The sequence below is a fragment of the Bemisia tabaci genome, chromosome 7 (genome assembly GCF_918797505.1).
Source record: "Bemisia tabaci chromosome 7, PGI_BMITA_v3".
In the NCBI taxonomy this organism is placed as follows: domain Eukaryota; kingdom Metazoa; phylum Arthropoda; class Insecta; order Hemiptera; family Aleyrodidae; genus Bemisia; species Bemisia tabaci.
The window spans coordinates 3831714-3856210 of NC_092799.1; the positions used below are offsets into that span (position 1 = coordinate 3831714).

Sequence of the window (24497 nt, forward strand, 5' to 3'; positions counted from 1 at the left end):
CGACCGTTGCTCGTGTTGCCGCATTGCCCTACGGATAGGGATTCAGCATGTTGTTATTTTTGAATATTTTATTAAACTTGACATCTCTGTTAGGAACACAAACAACAACATAACCTCAAAGTTGAGTCGTGTTTCGTTCTCCCGCCGGATCAACCGGAATCAATAAATTCACTTTTAAAGTCTTTATATCTTTAAATTTTTGGAAGTTCTACGTCTATGTTTCTCCCGCTTTCTGTATTGAAGCAGCTTTTTCCCGTATCAGAACCATTTTTAGGATGAAAATCAGTTGTTTCTCTGTGTAGAACTCTCATCTCAATGCAGATTGCTTTTAGCCTCCCATGCATACCATGACAATCCATGCTTGAAGTTTGTTACAAAGAAAATTGTCAAGTTACGATAAAAACAATAGTTATTAAGGAAGGAAATATCATCATGTCAGAGGAAGAATTATCACCTGGACCGAGCACTGGTGAGATGGGTGATGACGACATTGAATCAACCAGAACTCCTCAGGAAGAGAATGAAGTATCGCCAGGAAAGAGCACCAGTGAGAAGGCTGAAGGCATTACTGAAACGAATGGAACTTCGCGGATATTTCTTCTCCACAGTAAGTTAACCTTCTTGATGACTATCAGGGTTATGAGCACGGCCGGATTTAGGCATAGGGCCATAGGTCATTTAGGCCGCAGCTCAGGGTGGCAATAAATTGTGCCAAGGGGAGAAAGATACGGCGCCATTGCACACACCGTGTTGCTGGAAATAGCTTAAATTATGCGGTTTTTTCTTACGCAAATTATAGAAATGGCACCTGAAAACATATTTTTTGTCATAGAATGCCTTGGTACACATTTATTGGATAAGCACTAAATCCCAACTCCCTCCCCCCCCCCTCCCCCTTTCAATTTTCTATAACTCGACTGTTTTTACCCGCTCTTCTCTCGTGACAGCAAGGCGGCGAAACCTTGGCGGCTTTGGGGTGGTAAACACATACGTCCAGCCATGGTTAGGCCTTGTCTCCACGGGACGTTTCATGGGATTTGTCCCAGGGAAAAATCTCACTTGCGAAGTTGGGGAAAATATTGAGTCAGTTACTACTGATCACAGTACCAACTAAGAGTCCTTGTGTAGTCCCAGGGATGACTTCAAAAGAAGAAGAAGAAATTTTGCCGTGTTTTTTATCGGGAAAAAATCCCAGAAGTTTCATTCCTGCGATTCGAACTTGGGAAAAATCCCATGAAACGTCCCGTTGAGACAAGGCGTTATAAGTCAACTCAAACTATATCCAAAGTTGTGTATGCTAGGGTCACAGCAGTGTTTTCACAATTGCAGCATATTGTTTCTCAGCATGAATTTCACTGTATATTAGTATATATTGGTCAGAATTTGCATGGTACCTTCTAGTATCTCTTTAGCAATTTGTGGCTGAAGAGAGTAATGAGCTGTTATTTTCCGGAACATTTGATTAGTCTATTTACTTGTGTATGTGATTGATTTAACTGAATTTCAACATCCCTTTTTAGGTGACAGTCTCCTTTAAGGCATGCTAGGGTGCAAAAAAAGAAGCTACAACTTTGGAGCCTTCTCCCAACCGACCAGTTTGAGTTTCTGTTACGGATGATATTGAGTTGCTTTCTTTGAAGTAAGAGTGAAATCCTTTTCTTTGCATCATTATTATCAAGGTTTTCAAACATGTTCATGAAAAGGGTACCTAGTTATTTTTTGATATTTTTTCTTTCGTGTTGCAGAAGCAGGGTTAAATTTCGATGAGAACTTAGATATTATAGAGCTACGCCATCCGAGTACAGATGGTCCTGGAATGTTTTTACTATCTGCCGACAATACAGTAATTCAAGAAGTTCAAACTTTTTCTGATGATTTGAGGTAAGCCAGTGAATCCATTCTACACGCCTTGAGTGAAGCATTATTGCAACTCCATTCCAGATTTTGCATCTTTACAGTTGGCCGCAGGCTTTCTGTTTTTTTCAAACAAAATTTCTGAGTCATCCAGATTGCTCTAAAGCTTTACTTCTTTATGACGGCTTTCCTATACTATGACATGAATAGTATGAAACATAAATGTTTGGTGACTTCCTGGGAATTATTACTTTTTTTAAAGGAGAAAAAAACAGGTATAAAAAAAATTTGCAAGTTCTTGCCATGGATGGCTGACTGTAGGGCTACCCTTTTTACTTTAGTGTAAATTTTAAGGGCCATCCTTGCAGCCAGGTAGTTACCTTTTGTTAGAAAGCATGGAACATCAATGTACCTGTTGCATAATTTTTTAAATTCATTTTTGGAAAATTAGTAAAAAATAGGCGAGAATATCTGCTTTTTTCTGATTTTCATACCATAACAGAAAATGAGAGAAAACTACTGAATGAGCTGAGCATGAAAATATCATTTGTTTCTGAAATGAGAGATTAAGCATGTTATCATGCTTAAATTCATACCTTGTCTAGTGGTCTATTGACCTCAATTGAGAAATTTTCTAGAACACATTATTGATCAAATATTCATCAGTGAATTAAACACAGCTTACCTGTTTAACTTCACTTAAGCTATTATTTAAGCAAAACTTTTCATCCGGGTCCTTTCAAATTTTTTTCTCTTTTTTTCAGATCCTGGTTCATTGATGAAACCGTTAAATCAGATGGAGATTTGTTTGTCACAACACCCATTGACCCATTGTTCCTAGCTTTATCTTATTTTGTGAAGGTATGTAGAAAATTAATAAATATCGCCAGCTATTGTTAGCCCACAAAAGTGAATGAAGTCAAGTATATTCGTTCAGCTAAATTGTTATTGTGGAGAATCCAGTTCTATATTGAATATTAAAGTAAATAAGTAAAATAAAATAAAATATAAATAAAAAAATAAATATAATTAAATATTAAATGTATGGAATTTTTTCTTTCTTTCAGGTTGGACGATGTATGCCCTTAGATCAAATATTGACAGATGATGAGTTTCCGCAAACCCAGAGATTGTTGGATGTTCTAAAACCTGCATCCCTAAGTCAGATTGCTGACATGAAAGGTAATAATAAATTTTCTGGTGAGACTTGGTCAACGTAAAAAATAGAAATCAGAATATTTCTCAGTGATGTAAGCTAAGTATAAAAAGCTTTACAGTACTTAGTGAAGAATGAATGGATAGCATTTAGCAGACAGGAACCAAAAGTTTACCAGGTTTTCAAAACTGTGCAACTCCTTTCGTTAGTTTTAAAAGATACTAAAAATTTATACTGCACTGAAGTTCATATTATGGTTTTCCTTTAAAATTAGCAATTTTTTAGTATACTTAAACACAACAAATATTTGCTTTGCTGGCATTCTTTAGATATAGATAAAGATGCATGCTTTTACAACTCTGTAATTGCATTGGATCCCCTCTGTTGAATACGATTTAAAAGAAATAAGTTTACTTCTTGGTAATCATACCTTCATTTGCTTATAATTAAATTTCTCTCTTCTCTCTTCCTTGTGTCTCATACACTGTCTGTAAGTTTACGAAGAAGTTAATAGGTAACCGAGATTAAACTTTACAAATGAATCAACTTCAGAATCCGTCTTGTTTAATGTTACATTCCAACTTAATGGAACTAACTGCCAGTTTCACAAAGTAATTTCTCCTTGTTCTCAGGTCCAGAGTCTGTGAATGCTTGGATGCTGAATGAAGAGAAACTCCTCTCATGGCTGAAAGCGAAAACCATGAGAGTAGCAGATGTGTTGAAACTCAAGCGAACTCATGTTGGACCAATGGCTGTGTCTAATACATTTGTCAAGTCAAAAGAAGATACGCCTGGTAAGCCCTCTCTACTTATAGAGTTTTAGTTGACTTGCTCGATTAAAAATCCTGCTCTGTAAAATTTACACAAATTGAGTGACATCACCTTGATCTAAAATCGTTGCTGAAACAAGCTGATTTTGGAATGAACAATTGCACAGCTATTGGAACAGACACAGCCTTGAACAGGCCCTAAGTCATAAAATTTATCAACTTCTTTACTTATCAAATAATATATGTACTAAAATACCAAGTAAAGAAAAAATGTAAAAAAAGTGAGTTAGGTTTTCAATAAACAAAAAGGATATTTACTTCGGACCGAGGCAGTATTATAATGCACATTTTCATGTTAGTTGAAGAATGATTTAATTTAGGAACATTAATTCTAAGTAGAGACAAACGCCAGAAGAGAAGGGAACCAGTAAATTGTTACTGATGATTATTTGTCATAAAACTAATTTTACTTTTTGCTTTCAATGTGAAATCTTTCTTTTAATTTAACTTTTCATCAAGATCTTAATGGAACTAAATTATTCCTTTACCTCTGACAGAAGTTGTTTATTTTTCCAGAGAACTACCTGAAGTATGCCCATGGAATTATCTCAGAATATCTCCCTGAAGAACTGAGTAAGAAACTGTCAACTGCTCTTGGAATACCTGCAGAAACAGATCTCAAACGGAAGAAACCGCAGTCTGATGTTAAAGAAAATAAGAAACCCAAGTTGGAAAAAGTTGAGTCTGAATACTTTGCAGACTCAGTAACTTCATCGAACTCTGATTCCATGAATGAAGAAAAGGTGAGTCATTTGATGAGTAAAATTAGATACCATTAGAAGGATTGCTCAGTTGATATAATTGTGGTCTTTCTGAATCAGTTTTGTAGGTCAATAAAACTTGAGTGTCCAATAGGTTGATGTAGTATACTGTCTTGCGAAGGGGGAAAAAATAGGAGTATTTAGATGTTGGCATATTTATTTTGACAAATACACATTTTTTTGGGAAAGTTTTTCGCTTGAGCTTTACTGAGATTTAATTCAGTATACCCACAAATCATGAGGGAAAATATTGATATCTTGTTTTGATAATAAATATTTTATCGCTTGTGTGCCGCATCTCAGCAATGCGCAACTATTCAAAGCTTACCATGTCAATAAGCTTGAAACAAAAAAATAAAAAAACCCAGGTACAATTCTTATCGTCAAAATTGAACGGTGATACTAGTTGGAAACAGTGCCTTTAGAAAACGAAAAACTACGAGAAAGGTCTTGAAGCATGTTAGAAAGTACTTTAATAAAGGCTTCATTTTTTACTCTTGCTGCTGCGCAAACTTTTTTATGTATTTAAGGTATTATTATTAGTTAAAGTTATTAGTTCAACTGATTTGAGTTAACTTCTTTTTATTGGTAAAAAACGGAATTAAAGATGCTTTTTCTGCTAAAAACTCATCAAAATTTCGATCTCAGTTGATAACTTTAAGTGGATGTAAGTAATAATGTCAATTGAGACTGTAATTAAAAAATTGCATACTATTTATGTGTTCCAGCCACCTCCAACACCAAAGCAGACGATTAGTTCCAAGGATAAGGCGCGAGCTGTAGCCGCTAAAGGATCCAAATCAATATCATCATTCTTCACAAAAAAATCCTGAGTTTGGCGAGGAGCTTATGTAAATTAAGTTTCAAATACATCATCTGTTCATTTCACTCTTTATTAAGTAAGTGCATGAAGTTAACCATCCTAGGTAAATTACATGTAAGTACCTGATTAATTTTACCACTTGATCAAGTTTTTATCTTTTCACATCCTCTCAATGACTTAACTGCTAATAAAATTTATATTTTGTTACAATTGCAGTGAAACATTCAAAGAAACAAATGACTCAACATTTTTTTAATATAATAGTCAGTTACAAGATATTTTTTTCTCCCACAAAAATGGTACGGAAGAATAAGCAAAGTAAATCAACAAAACTCGAAACGTAAATTTCTGCAAAATCCGTCTATTTTCCAACCTGCACAGGTGTTACCTTTAGTTTTAATTGCCTTACTATTTATTAATTTTTTAACTGTAGAGCTCTTACATTGTCGAGAAAATCATATAACTGTGATGTAACTTAAATAGTAAATGTATATACTTTTTGAATAAACGATTATATGGATGAAAAAGGAAATTAATATTTCTTTTCTCTACACTTCCCCTGAAATTATTATCTGTTTTGGCCATAATGAGTGAATTCTGTGCTGAAAAAGAGGCTCACCAAACTCTTACTGGAGCTGGTCTTTCTACCTTAAACAACATGACATCCTGGTGCTGTCCAGGAAATCGGATCAGTATAAATGAACTAGGCTTATGGTTTTCTTCTCCGACTTTATTTGATAACGGCAACTGGGAGAAAAATTCAATCAAAAAACCAAAAATTTAGGCTAGCTGATACACTCATCGTTTTTCTTGTAGCAAAAACTATGAAAAACAACTAATTTGCGGGCAAAATCCTCCCAAGCTTAACTGACCAATCGTAGTGAAAACTAAACATTGAGTTTCCTGGTGTCTTCATGTGGGGTGATGATCTTAAAAGAGTCTCATGAGACAGCCCACTTAAGCTGTACAGGACATAAAGTTGACACGAGTCGAATATGTGTAATAGCCATCGGTCCCAGTAGAAAATCGTACAGACAAGTCCAATCCTTCAAACGTTGTGGAGCCAAACTCAAAATCTTGTAAATCCTTAAAAAAAAGTTGAAAACCATCCAAATTAGAAACCATCAATTTTTGCACTTCATGAGAAAATAAACATAAAACTGCAGTATACTTTATTCCTATTGCCTAATTCAGCAGATTAAAAACCACTTCTCACTGAATTTACCACAATATACAAATGTTAGGAATTTTGACCTCATTTATCCAGGATTTTTTAAAAACTCGATAGTCAAATTAGATCTTTTACATGAGAAAAGCCTCTTAGTATTGGAGGTTTTGAGAAACAGCTGTAATAATCTGCCGATAGTTGTGTAATATTGATGGCTAAATGCGAAAAATGCTTATCTCAATCACAATATTTAAATATCTCAAGCTATGTTTCATTTTCTCAGAGGAAAACTAATGAAATATATCTTTGCAATGTTGCATGATATTTTTTGAACGAGGAAGAAAATTTTGATAAAAACTTATGGTCAATTTTCTTTTAAGAAATAAAGCATGAGTGGAGACTTGCAATGTTGCAATCTGAAAAATGCGTTTCTCATTTTTAAATTAGCATCTTGAAATTATCTACGGCAGAAAAAAATCGTAAAAATTATTTCAACCTCTACGCACTAAGTTCCCACTTATAGAGCTATGAAATTTTCCTATGAGAATTCCGTATTATCAGTTATCAGTTGTACTTACTCTCAAAATTTTTGTTGCATCAAAAGTTTTCCTTTTCTTTGAGTCAGGATCAACCTCGGCCTCGCTTCTTTTGTCAAAGGCAGTATTCATCAAGGTAGCATGCAATTTCACTTTTTCATACTGTTTACTCAAGAGTCCTAGAAATTAAGAATTCTTCTTTAGATTGCAAGGAAATAAAATTCAACATAATGATAATAGATCAGTGGCACTCATTTCTCAATTCATTTCCTTAAAAGATTGAGTGAACTAAGCTTCTAGGAATTTTTTCAGATTTATTTTAATCCTAAATGAGAAATGGACTGCTTTTTGAAAATTCTAAAAATGAGAACCGTTCGAAACAAAATTTTTGACGGGCTCTGATGACTTATTCAGGCGGGGGAAGCGGCATTTGCTGGTTGGCTGAACTCAGCGGCACGCATTGCCTTGCTACGTTAACTCCACTGTCGGCTTTTGATTGGTCGGATTTTAATCAGATTTATCTTCCTTGAGAAATGATTTTTTGAACTTAAAGGAAATTTTTGGGTTTTTTACAAGATTTTACACAAGATTATCTTGTAAACTTAAGCTCTTTTCTAGATCTAACAGCAGTAATGTCATATGTCTATGAAGAAATACACACAAAAAATGCTGGCAAATTATCGATTCAGCCTTGGATCTCTAGAGATTTGCAAGATTCATTTCTAAGGCTCAATAGGCTCAGGAGGCTGTGAAGAACTTCATATCGATGGCCAAAGTGCGTAACTATGTTTTCCTATTTGGGACATTGCAGACTTCCTGTCATACATTATATTTCTTTGGGAAACTAATCAACGTCATTTCTTGTAAGCTTTTTTGATTTTTCTTCTCTGTTAACAGGATACTCTGTATAAATTTCAAGTTATTAATTCGATGTGTCGCTCTTTGCAAAAATAAAAAAGGAGCAGAAATTTTGAAATAGCGCAATGGAGATAGATGGTTTTTGCACTTTAGCCATCGATATCAAATAACAAATTTGGCCAGCAGTAAATTCATTTGTTTCATATGCAGTCTCCTTTACACAAAGTTGATGTTTTTTTGTCTCTCAAAATTCTTTGGATCATGAGTATTATTTGGACTTCATACTGCCATAAGGAAATATTATTTCTGGGCAATTTTAGAAACAAGACGTGTGCCATTAGTTTCCTTATGCAGGTAGGTGATTTTATGAATAAGCCAAAAAAAGTAGTTCCTGATTACAAAATGTAGCCTACTTCAATTCTTCATAGTTTTTATGGAATTCTAAAAAATAAAAAAAGGTGAAGAAGGTGAAGGGAAAGGTAAAAAATTTCAGTGCCTACCGTAATCCTCAAAGTAGCTAACGATACCATCAACGACTGTTTGCAGAAGATCATCATCATTGCTCTTGACTTTGGCGTAAAGTACGTTGACTTCGCTTGGATCGTCATTCATAATTTCTAGGCCTTTCAAATTGAGAGTTAGCTTTCGCCCGTTGATGGTTGGCCTGAAATTTAAATGAAAATAGACTTGCTGAGCACAATTAGAAGTATTTGAACATAGTGATGAAAATCACTGTAACACCAGTTAAGTTATGATAGGTATAAATGTGGGAAACCACAAAGCCGAGGTGTTATTTGGATAATACGATTTTATTCAATCATTGCCGAAGCTTACGCATTATCATTGGCTAACACCTCGGCTTTGTGGTTTCCCACATTTACACCTATCATAACAATTAGAATTGTACGTTCAACCTGAGTCAGATTTAAGATGGACTTACAATGTGTTTGAGAATCGCCCAATGGTGGACTAATCAATAATTTTTGGATTTTAAGACACTTTTCCAGTACTCTATGACAGTCAGGTGCTGATTTACGAATTGATTCGGATTTACAATTTAATAGGCTAATCTTAGAAATAATGAAAGTACATCTACAGTGTACGCTGCACATTTTCATGGAGTTATTCTATAGTATTTTGCGATCAAATCTTGTTTATTTATATTTAATGCATTACAGGGTCATGTGGATTGCATTTTGCAAAAAGGAACCACTAGCATTGCAATGATGCTAAGATTATGCAACTTCATCCTTTGCAATGAAATTGCGGAAATCGTGAAAAACTATGGAATTTAGATGTTAATTTTTGTCTTAAATTCACAGTTTTTAGCGAGTAAAATAGAAACTATTAATGGATAATCGGGTTTTTCCTCCGAGACAAAAGAAGTTGCACAATCTTAGCAACATTGCAATGCTAGTGGTTCCTTTTTGCAAAATGCAATCTATGTGACATTGAGAGATTTTTTGAAAGAAGTGTCTTAAATCCCAGAAATTATTGACTGATCATGGACTTTTGAATCTTTCTTCAAAGCAGCCACCTTAACTGAATAAGTGAGAACGATAACACACCAACTCCGAAAAATGAGAAGAATCAAGACACACACACAACCAGACAGTAAATGAAGAAGTTAGTCTAAGAAAGAGACCTTTGGTGCCAAAATACAAGCACTTAAGGGCATTTTAAAAGTCCAAGTTGGGACAGATGCGCTAACTTCAATGACTTTTATAAAAATTGACCGTCTCTTGTGAAAATTGAGCAATTTCAAGTTACCGAGTTGGTGTGTTTTCGAACTCACTGATTCAACTTACTCTCACCAATGAACTGAACCAAATTATATGTCCCATCTGAAAAGGGCCTCTTTTTTTTTTTTTAACTTTTTTAAAATAAACAACTTCCTACGCCAAAGTTACCTACTCTGCTTTCATCTTCATCACATCTAAAAATGTTGCTATTGAAACACTATAGAATTCATCATCCTGAAATTTGCTGCTGATAAATAAATCTAACCTCCCACAAGTCACCTCATTAAAGATGAAAAAAAGCAAGGCAAAATATTTTATTACCTAACATAAATGTCAATGATAGGATTGATGATGGTAGTGACTTTTAGACTATTTCTATCACTATTTGTTGGAATTTAGGGCTTTTGAATAAAAAAAATAACTAAATGAAAATAAGTTAATGGGAGAGCGAATTGAAAACTTGAATTTAAAAGGGGCAAAAAAGATGACTGTATTGAGGAATTTTGAACAAAAGTTTCACAAAAGATAGTTACACATTAAAGGTGCAAGAAGTGCGTGAATGGCACACATGCTAGTCATGGATCAAGGTGGAAGAGGCCCTTGAAAAATGGGCAGCGAGCGCTTATATAGACTTGGTGACATAACAGGTGGTGAGACAAGTCTATACGCGAATGGCTAGCTATAATCATTGGAGCTATCAGTTGCAAGTCTAGTAATTAATTTTATGAGTGATGGCTGGATGATTGGGTTGAAAAGACGAGAAAGGAATTAAATCCAGCCGACCCCAATGACTTTTGAAAATGCAAGTAAAATTTTAGTTTGAATGAAAAAAGAATAAAAGTCAAGTGTTGACACTTTTCTTTTTTTTGATTTTCAATAATGGCTGGATTACATCTTTTTTTGTTTGACCCTCTTAAAATCTAAAGTAAAAATCAGAAATGCCTCATGGTTTACCTACTTGAAAAAAGTAACATACTTACAACAGAAAAATGTCTCTACACTCTTCAAAGACTTGGCAAGCTTTAGTCCGTTCAATAGTATCGGATAATACCAGTACTGCGATTGTCAAGTGAAGTTTTTCAGGAACTTGGAAAATCGATTCAGTAATATCAATAGATTTGTACTCCTCTAAGACAAGTTTCTGAAAAAAAGAATAGATGTTTCAATGTATGAATAGCAATAAAAAATCAGTGCTCTGAGGCAACGCAACATTGTGCCTTGCTCACATTTTTGAAAAATTGAGTCAGTGGCATTTTGGAAATCTCCAATAATTGTTTCGGTCCCCCCTTTTTTTATCCTACTTTCAACAGCCCCCAAGCATTAATCCTGTACTTGGTTCCCACTCTTTTCTAGGTTCTTTCTCTACAACCAACCCTCGGCTGGGAACAACCCCCGCGCTTCCTGATCTTAAGTGACAGATACCACTCCACCCCTGCAAAACAACCAAACATTTAAAGCAAGTATACCAGCTTCTATCCGAATTAAAAAAAAAATAACATGACTCGATTTGTGAGATTCTCTCTTCTGAGAAAATTTTTTCCGTAATTTGTTTCAAATGGATGAGAGAAGAAAATCTAGAAATTTTGGCACAGGTTTGAGCCTAATAGCTCAAAAATTGAAGAAGATATGAGTCCTGAAATGCTATGACAAAAACTCTTAGGTTGTAGTTTCAGCATTTGCAATAGGTTAAGTAAATATTTCTCTGAGAAAAAAGGCCCCTTTCCACAGATATGGTCACAAATTCTAAAACCTATTAGTAAGGAGAAAACACTTACTTTAAAGTGAGTAAAAGTCAGTCTAGTCTGAATTACAACAAGGCATTCCTCCAAATTCAAGGAAGAACTGGGGGGAAAAAATTTAATTTACTCATTTTTCACTATTTGGCACACCCACAAAAAAAGTTCTATGCATCATAAGACAATGCGATATTAGAGGTCTTGCCTACTGACCCACTAAGTATTATTAGAGTTACATGCTATTCAACTTGCTTTTGTAGAGTAAAAAAATAATGGCTTACCTTGAAAGTTAAAAAATTAGACTTAATGGCCTCACTAGTGCATCGAATGGAGATGAAGTGGGTAGCAGGCTGAGTCTTTCGCACTTTTTCTACAATTTGTTTCACCCTGCGATAAGCCCTTCGCACACCATTGGCATCAGAACCTGTGATAACTGCAAAGCAAGTGTGATGATTTTTTATCAATTATGTTTTAAAAAGAAAAGCAAAACAGAGGAAACGCCACAAAAGGCTCCATAAGATGTTCCTACCAGGGGGAGGGTATGAATAAAACCTACCCCTTCCAAGAGTCAGACTGATTGAGAATTAAAGGTACGAAGACATTTCTGAGTTATGGTCATTAAAGCCTCTCCACTTGCAAACTATGCTAAAACCCCAAGAGACAGAAGTATCGGAGACTCAACAGATTTATATTTTCTGATATTTGGACTTGCAATTGGGATTTACCATTCCTGGCTCATCGTAGAGACAACATATCGGTGCTAAAATGAAAAAATTTGTTTCTCGATTGCGGTGTTTCAAAATCTTAGCTCCTATTTCATTTTTTGAAGGGATACCGCAAAACATCATGACATGAAGTTTTCAGAGAATGTTCTCATAGAGGAAAAATCACCAAAGTTTTCAATGAATGATATAATAGTGGTTTTATATGTGAAAAATAAAATACAAGTATGACAGGAAGTCTGAAGCGCCGCAAAAAAAGATACACATTCCTACAGTCTCACCATCAATATATGCTATTGGTTTCCCTCGGGCGATTTATGCCTCTGTGGGTGAGCCAGAAATGTTCGATCCTAATTGCAACATGTAGCCTGTTTCGGAAATCAAACAAATTTTTGACATGGCCATGATTTTGAATAGAATAATACAAACGGGGGAAAAGCATGCAACAGAAATTGCGGATTTGCCATCCCTTATTTTTGATGGCAATAGCCTGGTATTGGATTATTTTTACACGCAACCACTACTCAAAAAGGAATCCGAATTGCAAGTGGTGAGTTAATAAATCAAAACAAGGGCTCCATGGATCGTTATGACCATCAGTGAAAAATAAAGAGTAAGTAATGAATATAAAGTCAGAGGTAAAAGGTGCACTTGCTAACCTATGTCACCAGTTGTAATACCAAGACGAGGAATTTTTATGTGCGTCTTTGTCTCAGTTTCCAGTCTTTTACGAACAGCACCCTTGGAACCAATAATTGCAGGATAATAGTTCCTGAAAACACAAGAAAAAGAAAAAAAAAACCAGTATTTCTACAAAAAATATTCGAATTTAATTCCATTTGTGTATCAACAAGAGAATTAATTACATTACCTAAAGTTATAGGTACCCTTAAGTTAAGCTCTTTAGCTCACAGTTTGTTACCTCGGTTTTTTCCGTTAAGCTCTTTTCTCTACCTCCAAAGAACATCTTTTTCGCTTGCTCTTAAAAAAAAGTAGTGAAATTTCCAACGTCTTAAAAATTATTTCCAATGCAATATGGAAAGGCCACATTATGTACCTATTGCTACTGCTGTTCTTGTAATTCATAATTTTTAGATCTTAAATAAATTAGAATAATTTACCTTGCCACATGAAATTCAGCCTTGTATCCTTCAGGGGTTGATTCAATTGTTAAATTATCTTTTTCATCTTTGTCTTCATACACTAAGTCATCATCATAGTTTCCATCTGTAAAAGAAATTAAGTGCAAATGAGATTTTAGATTATTTAATAATGATCATGATGGATGAAACTTCAGGAGAGTTTGAGGAATCTGGCAACCAAGAAGCTCTCTTTCTGCCCCCACGGATTTCATTACCAGATCTATTGGCTAGGTGGAGAAACTGCTGACAACAAAATCTGACTCTGTTTTCGAGGCTCAAAGCGCAAGATCTAAGAGGGACGATGAGAGGCATTGGCCTTGCATCATTCCGGTAATGCCATGACAGATCCTAATTAAAGCAAAGCTATTTGGACGGAGTTAAACAGAAAGGAACCAAGCCACATCGGGATCGAACCGAGAAAAAGAGGTTTAAAGTTTGGCTCCTGCATAAGACTCAATGTAAAAGATAAACTTCAAGTTCTGTTTCTGCAAAATTTGCTCCAACGAAAACTTTGAATTTTTGGCGACAGATAGTAGAGCAGTGGTTGAGTTCAAAACCACTCATAACTCAATTTTTTCCAAAATGTGGGTTGGTTCCTTTCTGCTTAACTCAGTCCATTTAATGATTGCTATTTCTAAAAACCATACCTAATTCATGGTACGGGCCAGGAGCAGAGGTATCCGGTAGGTTAGAGGTATTTTCCACAAAGTTATGGACTCGATAACACCGGCCAGCGATGTTGATAATTTTTGGTCTTAAGATCTCCATATCGCTATCGCTAATCATTGTACACTCTGATATTTAGACGACTAAAGGAGACTTTACCGATACTGACTTAGAGAAACCGAATATTATTGAACATCTAACTGCACTAATCGCCGGCTTGTTAAATGCCTGAATTTTCAAAAATTAGTTAACTTAGAATGTTGAATAGCTGAAGCAGTTTGAAACAGAGAACTGAGGTTTGAAAACACTGAAACATAACCTTAAATCTTCCATGTTGCATGGTTATGTTGCCAAATCGTGTTCTGTTTTCTTAAACGTCATTACGCAGTGCATATATTTAATTGCTTATAAGTCAATCTCGTAAGTAATCAATCTTGTGGATGTGTTCCGTTAGCAGTGAAATCCTATTTTATTTTCACCTGACAATATTTTTGAAGGAGCAAAATAGAATTCTTTCTGTTTTTAAATGTGGATTATCAAGAGACATGGCAATCGTGCTCACACTATTTTGTAAACACCGGAGTGGAGGAAGGAAAAAAAGGCGAAGAAAGTATGAGAGGGTTCAATTGGTTTCTAAAAAATCATTTTCAATTTTCAAAATTTCCCACCTCAAATCTTTCCCCATCGTGCCAGTTATGCGAGATATCTGATCCTTGTTAATTGAGTGTATCAAGCTATATTTGCAACAAAGATTGAAGCGTCATCCAACAGAGTTTTCACGCAGAGCTCAAACAGTACGTTCCTTCGGCATGTTTTTCCTACAGACATTTTAACCCTCAAATCTTACAGTAACACTGATAAGTATGACTCCAAGGAAGGTAAGAAATTGATTTTATCATGATTTTTCTGAAAGTACCTTTTTCATGAGGAGAATCAATTGTGAGATTCTCAAGCTAACAAGTAGTTGATTGCTCATTACCGTCCCAATGATTTTATTGCATGTGGAGACCAAAGTAATTACTTCAAGCAAACATCAGTGGCCCATGGCAAAATACAAACAATTTCACCTTTTAGGATGGTGCTAAACGCTACCGTCTGAGGATTTTTATTCTTACATGAGGTCTGATGTCGCCTCCTCGCTCAAGTCTGTTCCTCATACCTTTAGTGTGCACCAAGCCTAAAATTCACCTTTTCAGTTTGTAGTTTTCATGCGGTTGAAATGATTAAATAGTAGTTTATGTTGACAAATGTCTCATCTTCAAGCACTTTTAAATGTCACACAAGTGTCATTCACTCATGTAATTAATCTACCCTTTTAGAAAAAGCAGTTTTCCTCGCCATGGAAATTCACTCCAATGCCACTAACCTATGCTTGCACCAAATCTCCACTCATCAACTCCAGCTCAATCATACATTTTATCTTATTACAGTTAACCTCTTTAGTTCAAAAGGCATGGGAGGAATTATCTGTGTTCTTGAAATTTCATGTTTTTTCGGAAAATAGTAACTTTTGGTTTTGTCCCTATTTTGTAGCCTTTTCCCTACACTTCAACTAGTGTGCCACTCACAAAAGTATCTGCTGTTTATCTATCAAATGATTTTAGAACGACCATCCTCGAGGAATGATCAAAGGACAGAATGATATCAAATACTCACTGGAACCGTTGCTTGCATTCACTCCAAATGCTGAAAAAAATATTGGCTACCACTCTCAGGAGTCATCGTTGGAAAAAAAGGAGGTTGACTTGGTTTGTACTTAGCAGTTACTCTCTAGAATTTGTGTGTTTTCTTTCTAATTAGACTCTGATTTGTTTCAAATTTTAAATATTGGCAGGGTGTCTACTGGTCTGGAAAATCCGGAGGGTTTGGAAGTAGCATTGATTTTTTTAAGGCGGTCCAGAAGTACTGAAAAAATATGCATTTTCCGCTTTACGGTCTGAAATTTTTTGCCAAATGTGTTTTCTTAAAACAGCCTAGAAAGTATACGATCCCTTGCGAATTGATTTTGGCGCAGTATTTTCCCGCTTGATCATGATATTGCAGTCAGTTGACTCTCAGGCTATCAATTAGCTTTGAATTTCCCGGTACCGCCATTTTTGTTTTGATTTGTGCGTGAATTTCGAATTTTTTCGAATTTCGTCACATTAAAGTACCGTAAAAGTACTGAATTGTTTTACTGGTGAAGTAGGTAAGTACTGAATTGTTTGGGAAAGTATTAAAAAAGTGCTGATTCTTTGCCAGCCAGTTTTAGTAGACACCCTGATTGAAAAACCACCATTCCAAATTGAGTGTGTCCTCGAATCATTGACCATTAAATTCGAACGTAAAAAAATTGTTTAAAAAGTGCACAAATACCTACATCGATCAGGGGATCCTTTCTTCGAAAATAAATAGCTCCAAAACTAGAATTTGTAGGTATCAAAATGTTGTTAAAATTCTGAAAATTGTTTCTACCTGTTTGTGCAAAACGCTAATCCAAGTGTTCATTATTCAAACCTGATCCTTTACAAAGGTGACATACGGATGGGTAAGGGACAACACCGCCCAACTGACAATTTTGAAAAAAATGAGTCGGAAACTTTGCTGCATTCTGCGGTATAAAATACGGAAACTGAGGTTGTTAGATTTTCCAATTCCACAGGAGAGGGCTGTAATGGCGCTATATTGTATAATAAAAATTTCAAACTAAATCTTAAAATTACAAAAATGGCAAGCTTTTTGTCCGGTAAAATTGTCAGTATGCAGGTTAGCGATAGTGTTCCTTAGCCATAGCCATAGATACTTGTCTCATGAGTTCGCAAGACGAACTGGTCATCTTTTTTCTTTCAAGTGAATAAAACCAAGAATCCTAATCGACAGGGTGATTCAGAAGTTCTGCACCATCCCCATAACCCCCAGGATTCTTGTCCCTTTTTGGGGTATTCCCCATAACATTTTGGGAATCCCAAAAGTCAAAAAATGTTCAAAATTTTAAAATATTTTTGGGGCGTCATTTCCTTTGACATAGAAGCAATCACAAAGTTCCAAGTCTCTATATTAGTTTTTTCAAAAATTACAGGGATGATATAGAGTGCTGATGGTGGGGACTTTTGGATCATTCTACAGAAGACACTGAGTGTGATTGAAACATTTTCACCAGTTTCGCTTTTGCTTGCCAGTACTCTTTATTGTTTTACTTTTTTCAGATTTCGCCAAGAATGGACAAAATTGTCACAGAGCTGAATCAACATGCCAACAAAAACATTGAAACTCGATCATTGGAAACAGAGTGCCATTCTGAAAGTAATGACCTCAATGATGTAGATAACTTTTTACGAAGCGAGCATGAACTTACCATCTCTCGCTTGGCTGAGGAGAATAAGATCCTGAAATCTAAGTATGAATTTATCAGAGAACAAAATGAAAAGTTGGAAACTCTGAATGCTAAATTCTCGTTGGATAATCTTCACCTGGGGAAGAAAATTGAGGGCTTAGTGACTGAAAATCAATTTTTACAAGATTGCATCGAAAATTTAGAAATGAAGCTAAGCATGCACAGTGATTTGGTACGAGAACTTGATCAACTGCGCCTCCAAGTTGCAAAAGGAAGGGAAAGTGCCAAAGATTCCAAAAATCTTCAGCAAATTTTGAAAACTGTCACAAGCCAGAGAGATGCTCTGAAGGTTCAGCTTTTGCAGCAACAGGTGTGTTTTTATTATCATTATTATTATTTTTTTCTTTCTGATAATCCCAGCGTGCCATTATCGGTAATCAGTTTGTTAGCAAAATATATTTTTTCGGAACTTCTTGCATATTTTAAACCCAAAATCATACTCCAAATTTTTTTTTTAAATCCTCTTTACTTGCAGATTTTATATCCAACAGAGATGCTTTTCCCTCAGTTACTTCCGAGGAAAATTAAGAGCTGTCTGATGATGGGATTTGCCTCAAGAGACATGTCAATGGTTAAAGCCGAAAAATACATACCTTTTTTACACTATTTAAAAATCTCGGATTATATTTCATTTTTTCCAAAGAAAGCAACCAAATTAATCGCTTGGAACTCTCTAGTGTGAAACAAATTCATGGAAAATTCTGAGAATAACTGTTGGTTGGCTGTCTTTAATGAGAATAAAACATTTAGATTACAGGTTATTAGTGAAACTAGAAAACCTTGCATCAAGGTGTATAATGATGGAAGTTTACTTTCATTTTTTTTTCAATTTTATGAAAGAAAACTAGGTATCTGTCTTTAATAAATGGAATTTAACATTGTTTTTCTCTGCTCATAAAAATTACCATACCATCTACACGTTTCTTGTAAAATTTTGGTCACTTTCCTTTGAGAAAATCACGCAAAAAAATTAAATTGCTGATTCAACAATTCCATTGCTAAAAACAGTGAATGCAATGTTTCTATGTAGATTTTACAACAAAAAAATGCTACTTTAACCAACCCTGTGGTTATATTAGTTTACAATGTGGTTAGAGTAGCATTTTTTTGTTGTAAAATCTACGTTGAATCATTGCTTTCACTGTTTTTAGCAATTGAATTGTTGAATCAGCAATTTATTTTTTTCCGTGATGAAATACGGTGCAAAGATTTTAAAACTTCACAATTTGGATACATTGCTTCTTTAGTGTTTAAGTACTGTGAAGGTGATGTATTATACTCACTTGAATTTTTTGTGTCCTTAGGAGTTGGCAGAAAACTCCTTAGAACAAAAATCAAATGAACTGTCAAAGCAAGAAGAAATCCGTGACAAGCTGTTAGTTTATGTAAATGAACTCGAATCTGACATTGATTTTCTTAAGAATCAAGTTTTTCTCCTCTCGAACACCAAGGAATTCTATCGAAAGTACTGCTCTATGAAACTAGAACATCTTGATCAAAAGTTGCTTGAAGCAGAATCTTTGAAGTGCCTTCTATCAGACATGAGATTCAACCCAGCTCTCAGAAACGTCAAAATGACTCTCCATATGGTTGAATATTTCCAGGAAGCTAACATTCCACCCAGCCGAATCAATCTTTTGATGAATATTATTCATACTGCATTGTGTCGGCTGTCAAGAGAAATGGATGATCTCTATCAAACTTTGTACAAAGCTTTTGACAGTGGTGATCCCTGTCATAAACACTTTCCAGATCCACCTCGCCGAAGTTTTTCAGATCCTGATATATTTGGGAAAAATTTAACAATCGATTCCAGCAAATCTCACTTTTTTACCCCAAAGAGCATGCTGATGGAACTTTGCCCTGATGATAAACCACTAGTGGAGAAATTGTTTTCATCGAAATTAATTCAAGAAGACGAAGGTTTAACGGATGAAAGTATGTCGAAACAATCATGGCTTGATGAACTTGAAATTGAAAACCAAAGATTAAAAATAATTTTATCAAATACAAATAAAGAGGTCGAACAGTTGAATGGCATTCTATCTGAAAATAGGAAGACTTTAGAAAATTACCAAAATTGCACTGGTGAGTTGAGAAGAGAAATTGAAACTCTAAACAAAACGCATGGGACAATGGATGACAACTGTTGCAATCAAATCAGAAGTACCTTCTCAATCGCAGATGAATTTATGTGGAAATCAATTGAATCCTCCGACAGCCCTTATAAAGGATGTCAGAATCATTCTATATCAAATGAAAAACAGAACGTTGGTTCATTGAGTGAGCAATTCTTGGTGGAAAAATCCAAAAATGAACTATCAAGAAGATGTCCTCTGCATTTTTGTGTAGATAAAGTCTCGAAGAAGATGACTCAAAAATCATCAGTCTCTCTAAGTTTGACTGAGGATCTTTACTCCATTCTCCGAAAACTTGGAAATTTCCCTTCGCTCCATCAAATTTTCCGTAAATATTATTCTGTTTTAAGAAACTTGTTTCTAAATTTTCAAATCAAGATTGAGCCCAAACAAAAACCAACAAATGACATGGTGATTATTGTTCATTTGGAGGACCTTGAAAATCAAGAAATATCCAATTTATTCCATAAGATTATCAAGGTGCATAGCCCAGGTGACTTTCAAATATTGTTTAGCCAATCCTCGCAAGAAAATTATTTATGTACTTTTACACCAATGAGTTTTGAAGTTTCAAGCAAAACGGCTTCCATACACATTGACTCCAGCTTGTACTCAATTTCACCCGGATTTTTCTTCGATTCTATGTTTGAAAAACTAAGCAGATCTGGATCTCATGAAAAATATCTTGTGTTGTACAACAGTCAGCCTTTTATTACAACAAATGGGAATAGTTGGCCTTCCTCAACACTCGCGGGAGGTGTTTTTAGTCATCAAAGTGTTAGCGACACCAAAAATATGTATTCAATGTTGAATACTATTTTCAACACATTAGTCGTAGCAATCGCATTTGATGACTTTTGTAAGTTAAAGAATACAAGAGTGGCCGAATTAAAGTCAAAAAATGCATCATCGACCAAAATTTTGATACCTTCCGAACAGATTTCAAAAACCCTCTGCCGGAACTCATCCAAAAACTCTTTTCACGAACTAAGCAAGTACTCTTTAGTGGTGAGAACGCCCGGATTAAATAGTTTTCAGGAGAAAGAGAAAAATGCCCAGTTACGTAAACTCGTCATTCAAATCAAATTATATCAATATGATGATGGAGTAGTCGAATCTTTGACTGGCCTAAAGATTTCTGAGACGGAAATCTGTTTTATGAATGCTTTAAAACCATTCCTCTCCAGTTTTGGGGAAGAAAAGGATTTCCCACTCAATGACCTAGTTCTTTCCAGTTTAATTTTGTCGGAAAAAAATGGTGGTTGCCATAAAGCAATGGATTTAGGCTATTCTGATTTAATTTTCTCTATTTTGGATGCTGTAGAATCAACAAATAATAGATATCCTCGCCTAGTTTATAGCTGTCCTCAACTCTTAGAGGAAAACGATGATGATTTAGTGTCACAAAATAGTGCATCAACCAGTTTTCAGACTTTGGCCGAAATTCATGATATTTATGACAGTTGCAACATCAATAATTGTGAAAGTGTCATTCCCAAAAGCCAAACGCCTGTTCGTGAAAATTACAGAATCACCTCAATTTCAAACCAACTGAAAGCACCTCCTAGATCGAGAAAATTCTCCAAAAAGAATTGGTTCACGAAAATAAACTTTTTGCGCTTGAAGCTTTGTAAACTTCATAGACAGTTGATAAATTTAAAACCGGAATACTCAAGTCCAAAAAAATTCGAACACTGTGAGTCTGAAGAAAGAGTGAAGGATCTAAATGAAACGCTTGCTCATAAAAATATGGAAGATAGACGTTATTATGAACAAAAAGTAGCCGACCTGCAGAGGGAGATTTCGACCTTAAAAGAGAATTTGAAGATTTCATGTAAGCCTGCAGTCCCAGCACATAAATACAGTGAAAATGTAAATACAATCCGAAATTCTTGTGAAAACAATTTGAATGATGAAGACATAAAGTTAAAAGAGTGTTATAGCAAAACAAGTGAACCCCTCACGCCAAAAATTTCACCTGAAAGCTCCTCTAATGAGCAGGCAATGTCAGTCAAAGATGTTCAAAGGGGAACTGTCACAAAATCTGAGGGGGGTGAATTTAGGCTAAATAAAAATATAGCTCTTGAAGACCAAACAAAAAGAATTATTCAAGTACAAAGTTACTATGAGCAAAAAATATCTGATTTGAGAAATAGGTTTGAAGAAAAATTGATGGAGCTAAAAAATAGCCACAACCAAGAATTCAAATCTTTGAGTACAATTTATGTCGAAAAATTGAAACTCGCCGAGGAAATCTACTCTCAAAATATGGAAAGAACTGAAGAATCGAATCTTAAAATACTGAAAGACTATCAGAATTTCTACCTGTTAAAAGTGAAAGAATGGGAAACTTTAATGGACCAGTTTTCAGAGACTCTCCTCACTCTTCGAAATATCATATTTGAATCCGAGGAGAAATTCAGTGCTGAGTTATCAACAACTGTAAATAAATATGAAACTCTGCTGAGACTCATATCCGAAGCGTTTGACAATGAAAAAGTTACCATTCGTGGTACACTTTGTGAGAGCTTAAAAAAATTTGAAGCCGAATACAAGGCAAGTCTGAAAGAGATCATGAAACACATAAACGAAGAGGCAGCCTTCTCGCGGAGGCTCGTCGTGCAGGAACTTGAGATCTGTAAAAAACAGTATGACAGCAACTTGAAGAAACAGAAGTCTTGCTTCAAAAATTTGCTCGAAGAAGCAAAGAAAAGCTATGAAAGAAAACAATCTCAGAAAAGTCCGCACCTTTCTTTCAGCCGAGTACTAAATTGTAATTGTGATCACCCACAAGGTTCGCCTGATTGCAAAGTTTTCTACGCATAAGAGTGAAGTAATACTTACCTCAATTATCGAAAGCAATTACCTTCTAAGCATTTTTTAGGTGAAGATGCACGATTTTTACAACACTGCAATCAAGTCGATTCCTCTCTATTAAGTGCGATCCACTTTTTTCTTTCTCCTATCAGAAAAAGATTTTGAGCAAGGCTAAGTTAGTTGGTCCAAATGTTAACATCATTACAATGCTTGTGGTAGCTTAGGTAAATTTGGCCTCTAATATTGCCTTAAATTACCTTTACACAGTCTTCCTCTTTCTATAGGCACGCAAAAATTTTTTAGCAAAAATTAAATCCAGGTAAAAATAAATCAGCAAAAGTTTCTTTTAGAAATAGTACCCTATAACTAAAACTCAATGAAGGTTCTTATGTTTCAAGAACGTTGGAAATTTGTTTAATTGAGTTAATATGTATTACTGCCTTACACATTCTTGAACTGCAATTTTATAATTTGATCATCGAACGCTTACTCTCTTGTTTTGCAGTGGGAGCTCAAGATTCCAAACCAAAATTGGCAACTAAATTTCTTAATTGCTAAACCACTATAAAACGAAATGTACTATCCTCATCTGTTCTGTATCAGAATTGCAATTAATTCTGCGTTTACATTTTTCCATATCTTTTATTAAAAAATATAATTTAATATTTTTATAAAAATGAGGCTTTTGGAGAAGGAATCTTTCTAAAAGCTTTTTTCCTAATAAAGCTCCGCACCATCTATTTACCGAAGCCCAAGGCCACTTAGCAAGCTTTCAAGCAGGTCTAATAGTTTCAAACCGTGTGATTTTTTATATGTGCAACATTTTATTGATTAGGAGAGTATCAGATATTCTTGCAAACCTCCAGAGATATGATATTTATCAAAGCTTTGGTATAATTTTTTGCAGATTCACCGACAAGAGATACCTGAAAGAATTCAATGAAAGCTGAATCATCTTATTCAAGCCAATGAGCGATTTTTAAACGGTTCTCAGTTCTACCCTCAGATTCACTGAAAAAGGATCTCACACACAACTGACATGTCATCTTGAGAAGTTGCAGGTAAACTCTAGAATGAGTTTTATGTCAAATTATTCTTGTATACATTGATGTAAAAATAGTAAGCCCATGAGAGAGGAAAAATTCGTGAAAAGTTACAGAATTCTGTATTTTTTAAATTTTTGTCTTTCTTTTTTGTATGGGCCTCTTAGCCTGTTTGTATTAAAATAAATTAAATAAGATTCAATCAGAAGAGGAGAAATATTCTTGGAGAGCAGAGCAGCTGATGCAGCCGCTTGAGTTGGTTTTGATGATGAAAAAGGATGGAACGTGCAGACTTTTAGCGGTGGGAGGGGTGCACAAGTACAGTCCCAAAACAAACAACGGATTCATTTTTTAAATGATTTTCCTCAATGAGAGCATTGCACCAACTTCTATCAGTCATCCTCAGCCAGTCAGGCGCAAAGCTTGTTTGCTTTAACAGCGCTCATGTCTTCTCTCATGTAAAAAAAATTGTATGATAATAAACAGAAGAAAAAAGAAAACAGGGGAAGAGTAAATTCAAAAAATCTAGCCACCTTACGAAGGCTGTAGCGTCACAGAGCAAGATACTTTTTGCAGTTTGATTGTCAATTCACTCTGTTTCTTTTTCAAAATTTTTGCTATACCATGTTATTTGCATATCACTGTCTGGAGCTTCAACCAGTAGAAGAAGGATAAATGATTTTTTTTTAAATCAATTTCTTAGAATTTTTTCTAGTACAAATTTATGAACTCTACAAAGACAACAAGCTCAACAATATTTGGTGTCAGGAACATGTAAGCAAATTTGTAACTTATTGGTATCCTGTTTGCAGATGGCAAAGGCAGTGAGCGCAGCGAAATCAAGACTGCAAGGCGATCATGATGGTTGGAACTTATTTTGCAGAAAATTGGAAAAGAATGGTGTAATGTTGGTTTTTTGTTTATTTTTTAATCATTGATATCACATTGTAATGTTCTCCTCTTTACTTTTTTTAAAGCAAAGGAAGTAAATTTTATTTTTGACATCTTTCACCTGATTTCGATTATTTCTGGTTTCGGAAAAGTAAAATTTAATTAAACAGACAATCATCCAACATAAAACAAAAGTAAAAATGCTCCCTCTACTAAGATTAAGTACTGTAGTCATTAAATT

General features: G+C 35.0%; 3 protein-coding genes across 5 annotated transcripts; 2 read left to right on the plus strand and 1 right to left on the minus strand.

Moving 5' to 3' along the window:
• The first annotated feature begins 144 nt into the window (after positions 1-144).
• On the plus strand, positions 145-5956 carry LOC109036746 (ribonuclease H2 subunit B). Its single transcript, XM_019051108.2, has 7 exons — positions 145-607; positions 1746-1881; positions 2619-2715; positions 2922-3036; positions 3643-3804; positions 4357-4583; positions 5330-5956. The coding sequence occupies exons 1-7, from the start codon at positions 358-360 to the stop codon at positions 5432-5434; spliced, it is 1092 nt and encodes a 363-aa protein (XP_018906653.2). The 5' UTR covers positions 145-357; the 3' UTR covers positions 5435-5956.
• On the minus strand, positions 5476-14298 carry LOC109036762 (activating signal cointegrator 1 complex subunit 1). The gene is made up of 8 exons (XM_072302158.1): positions 13976-14298; positions 13308-13413; positions 12846-12958; positions 11746-11897; positions 10709-10869; positions 8487-8650; positions 7171-7307; positions 5476-6510 (listed from the first exon to the last, which is right to left on the minus strand). The coding sequence occupies exons 1-8, from the start codon at positions 14112-14114 to the stop codon at positions 6382-6384; spliced, it is 1101 nt and encodes a 366-aa protein (XP_072158259.1). The 5' UTR covers positions 14115-14298; the 3' UTR covers positions 5476-6381.
• A 164-nt stretch (positions 14299-14462) lies between these two features.
• On the plus strand, positions 14463-24371 carry LOC109031546 (uncharacterized). 3 transcript variants are annotated; one of them, XM_019043116.2, is made up of 6 exons: positions 14463-14872; positions 15599-15742; positions 17180-17677; positions 18672-22299; positions 23230-23383; positions 24178-24371. In XM_019043116.2, the coding sequence occupies exons 1-5, from the start codon at positions 14858-14860 to the stop codon at positions 23250-23252; spliced, it is 4308 nt and encodes a 1435-aa protein (XP_018898661.2). In that variant the 5' UTR covers positions 14463-14857; the 3' UTR covers positions 23253-23383; positions 24178-24371. The 3 variants fall into 3 exon arrangements, with proteins under 3 accessions (XP_018898661.2, XP_072158258.1, XP_072158257.1); XM_072302157.1 differs by lacking the exon at positions 24178-24371 and having other exon boundaries at positions 15528-15742; positions 18672-22641; positions 23230-23369; XM_072302156.1 differs by lacking the exon at positions 24178-24371 and having other exon boundaries at positions 18672-22641; positions 23230-23369.
• The last annotated feature ends 126 nt before the right edge of the window (positions 24372-24497 follow it).

What these genes read in the sequence shown, in the direction of transcription:
- LOC109036746 (XM_019051108.2), top strand. Translation starts at nt 358, where the DNA reads ATGCTTGAAGTTTGTTACAAAGAAAATTGTCAAGTTACGATAAAAACA. An exon ending in GTCAAAAGAAGATACGCCTG is followed by an intron (nt 3,805 to 4,356) that starts GTAAGCCCTCTC and finishes TTATTTTTCCAG; the next exon opens with AGAACTACCTGAAGTATGCC. An exon ending in ATTCCATGAATGAAGAAAAG is followed by an intron (nt 4,584 to 5,329) that starts GTGAGTCATTTG and finishes TATGTGTTCCAG; the next exon opens with CCACCTCCAACACCAAAGCA.
- LOC109036762 (XM_072302158.1), bottom strand. Translation starts at nt 14,114, where the DNA reads ATGATTAGCGATAGCGATATGGAGATCTTAAGACCAAAAATTATCAAC. An exon ending in CTAATTTTTTAACTTTCAAG is followed by an intron (nt 10,870 to 11,745) that starts GTAAGCCATTAT and finishes TCTTTTTTTCAG; the next exon opens with AAACTTGTCTTAGAGGAGTA. An exon ending in ATGCAACAAAAATTTTGAGA is followed by an intron (nt 6,511 to 7,170) that starts GTAAGTACAACT and finishes CTTTTTTTTAAG; the next exon opens with GATTTACAAGATTTTGAGTT.
- LOC109031546 (XM_072302156.1), top strand. An exon ending in AAAAAAAGGAGGTTGACTTG is followed by an intron (nt 15,743 to 17,179) that starts GTTTGTACTTAG and finishes TACTTTTTTCAG; the next exon opens with ATTTCGCCAAGAATGGACAA. An exon ending in TTCAGCTTTTGCAGCAACAG is followed by an intron (nt 17,678 to 18,671) that starts GTGTGTTTTTAT and finishes TTGTGTCCTTAG; the next exon opens with GAGTTGGCAGAAAACTCCTT.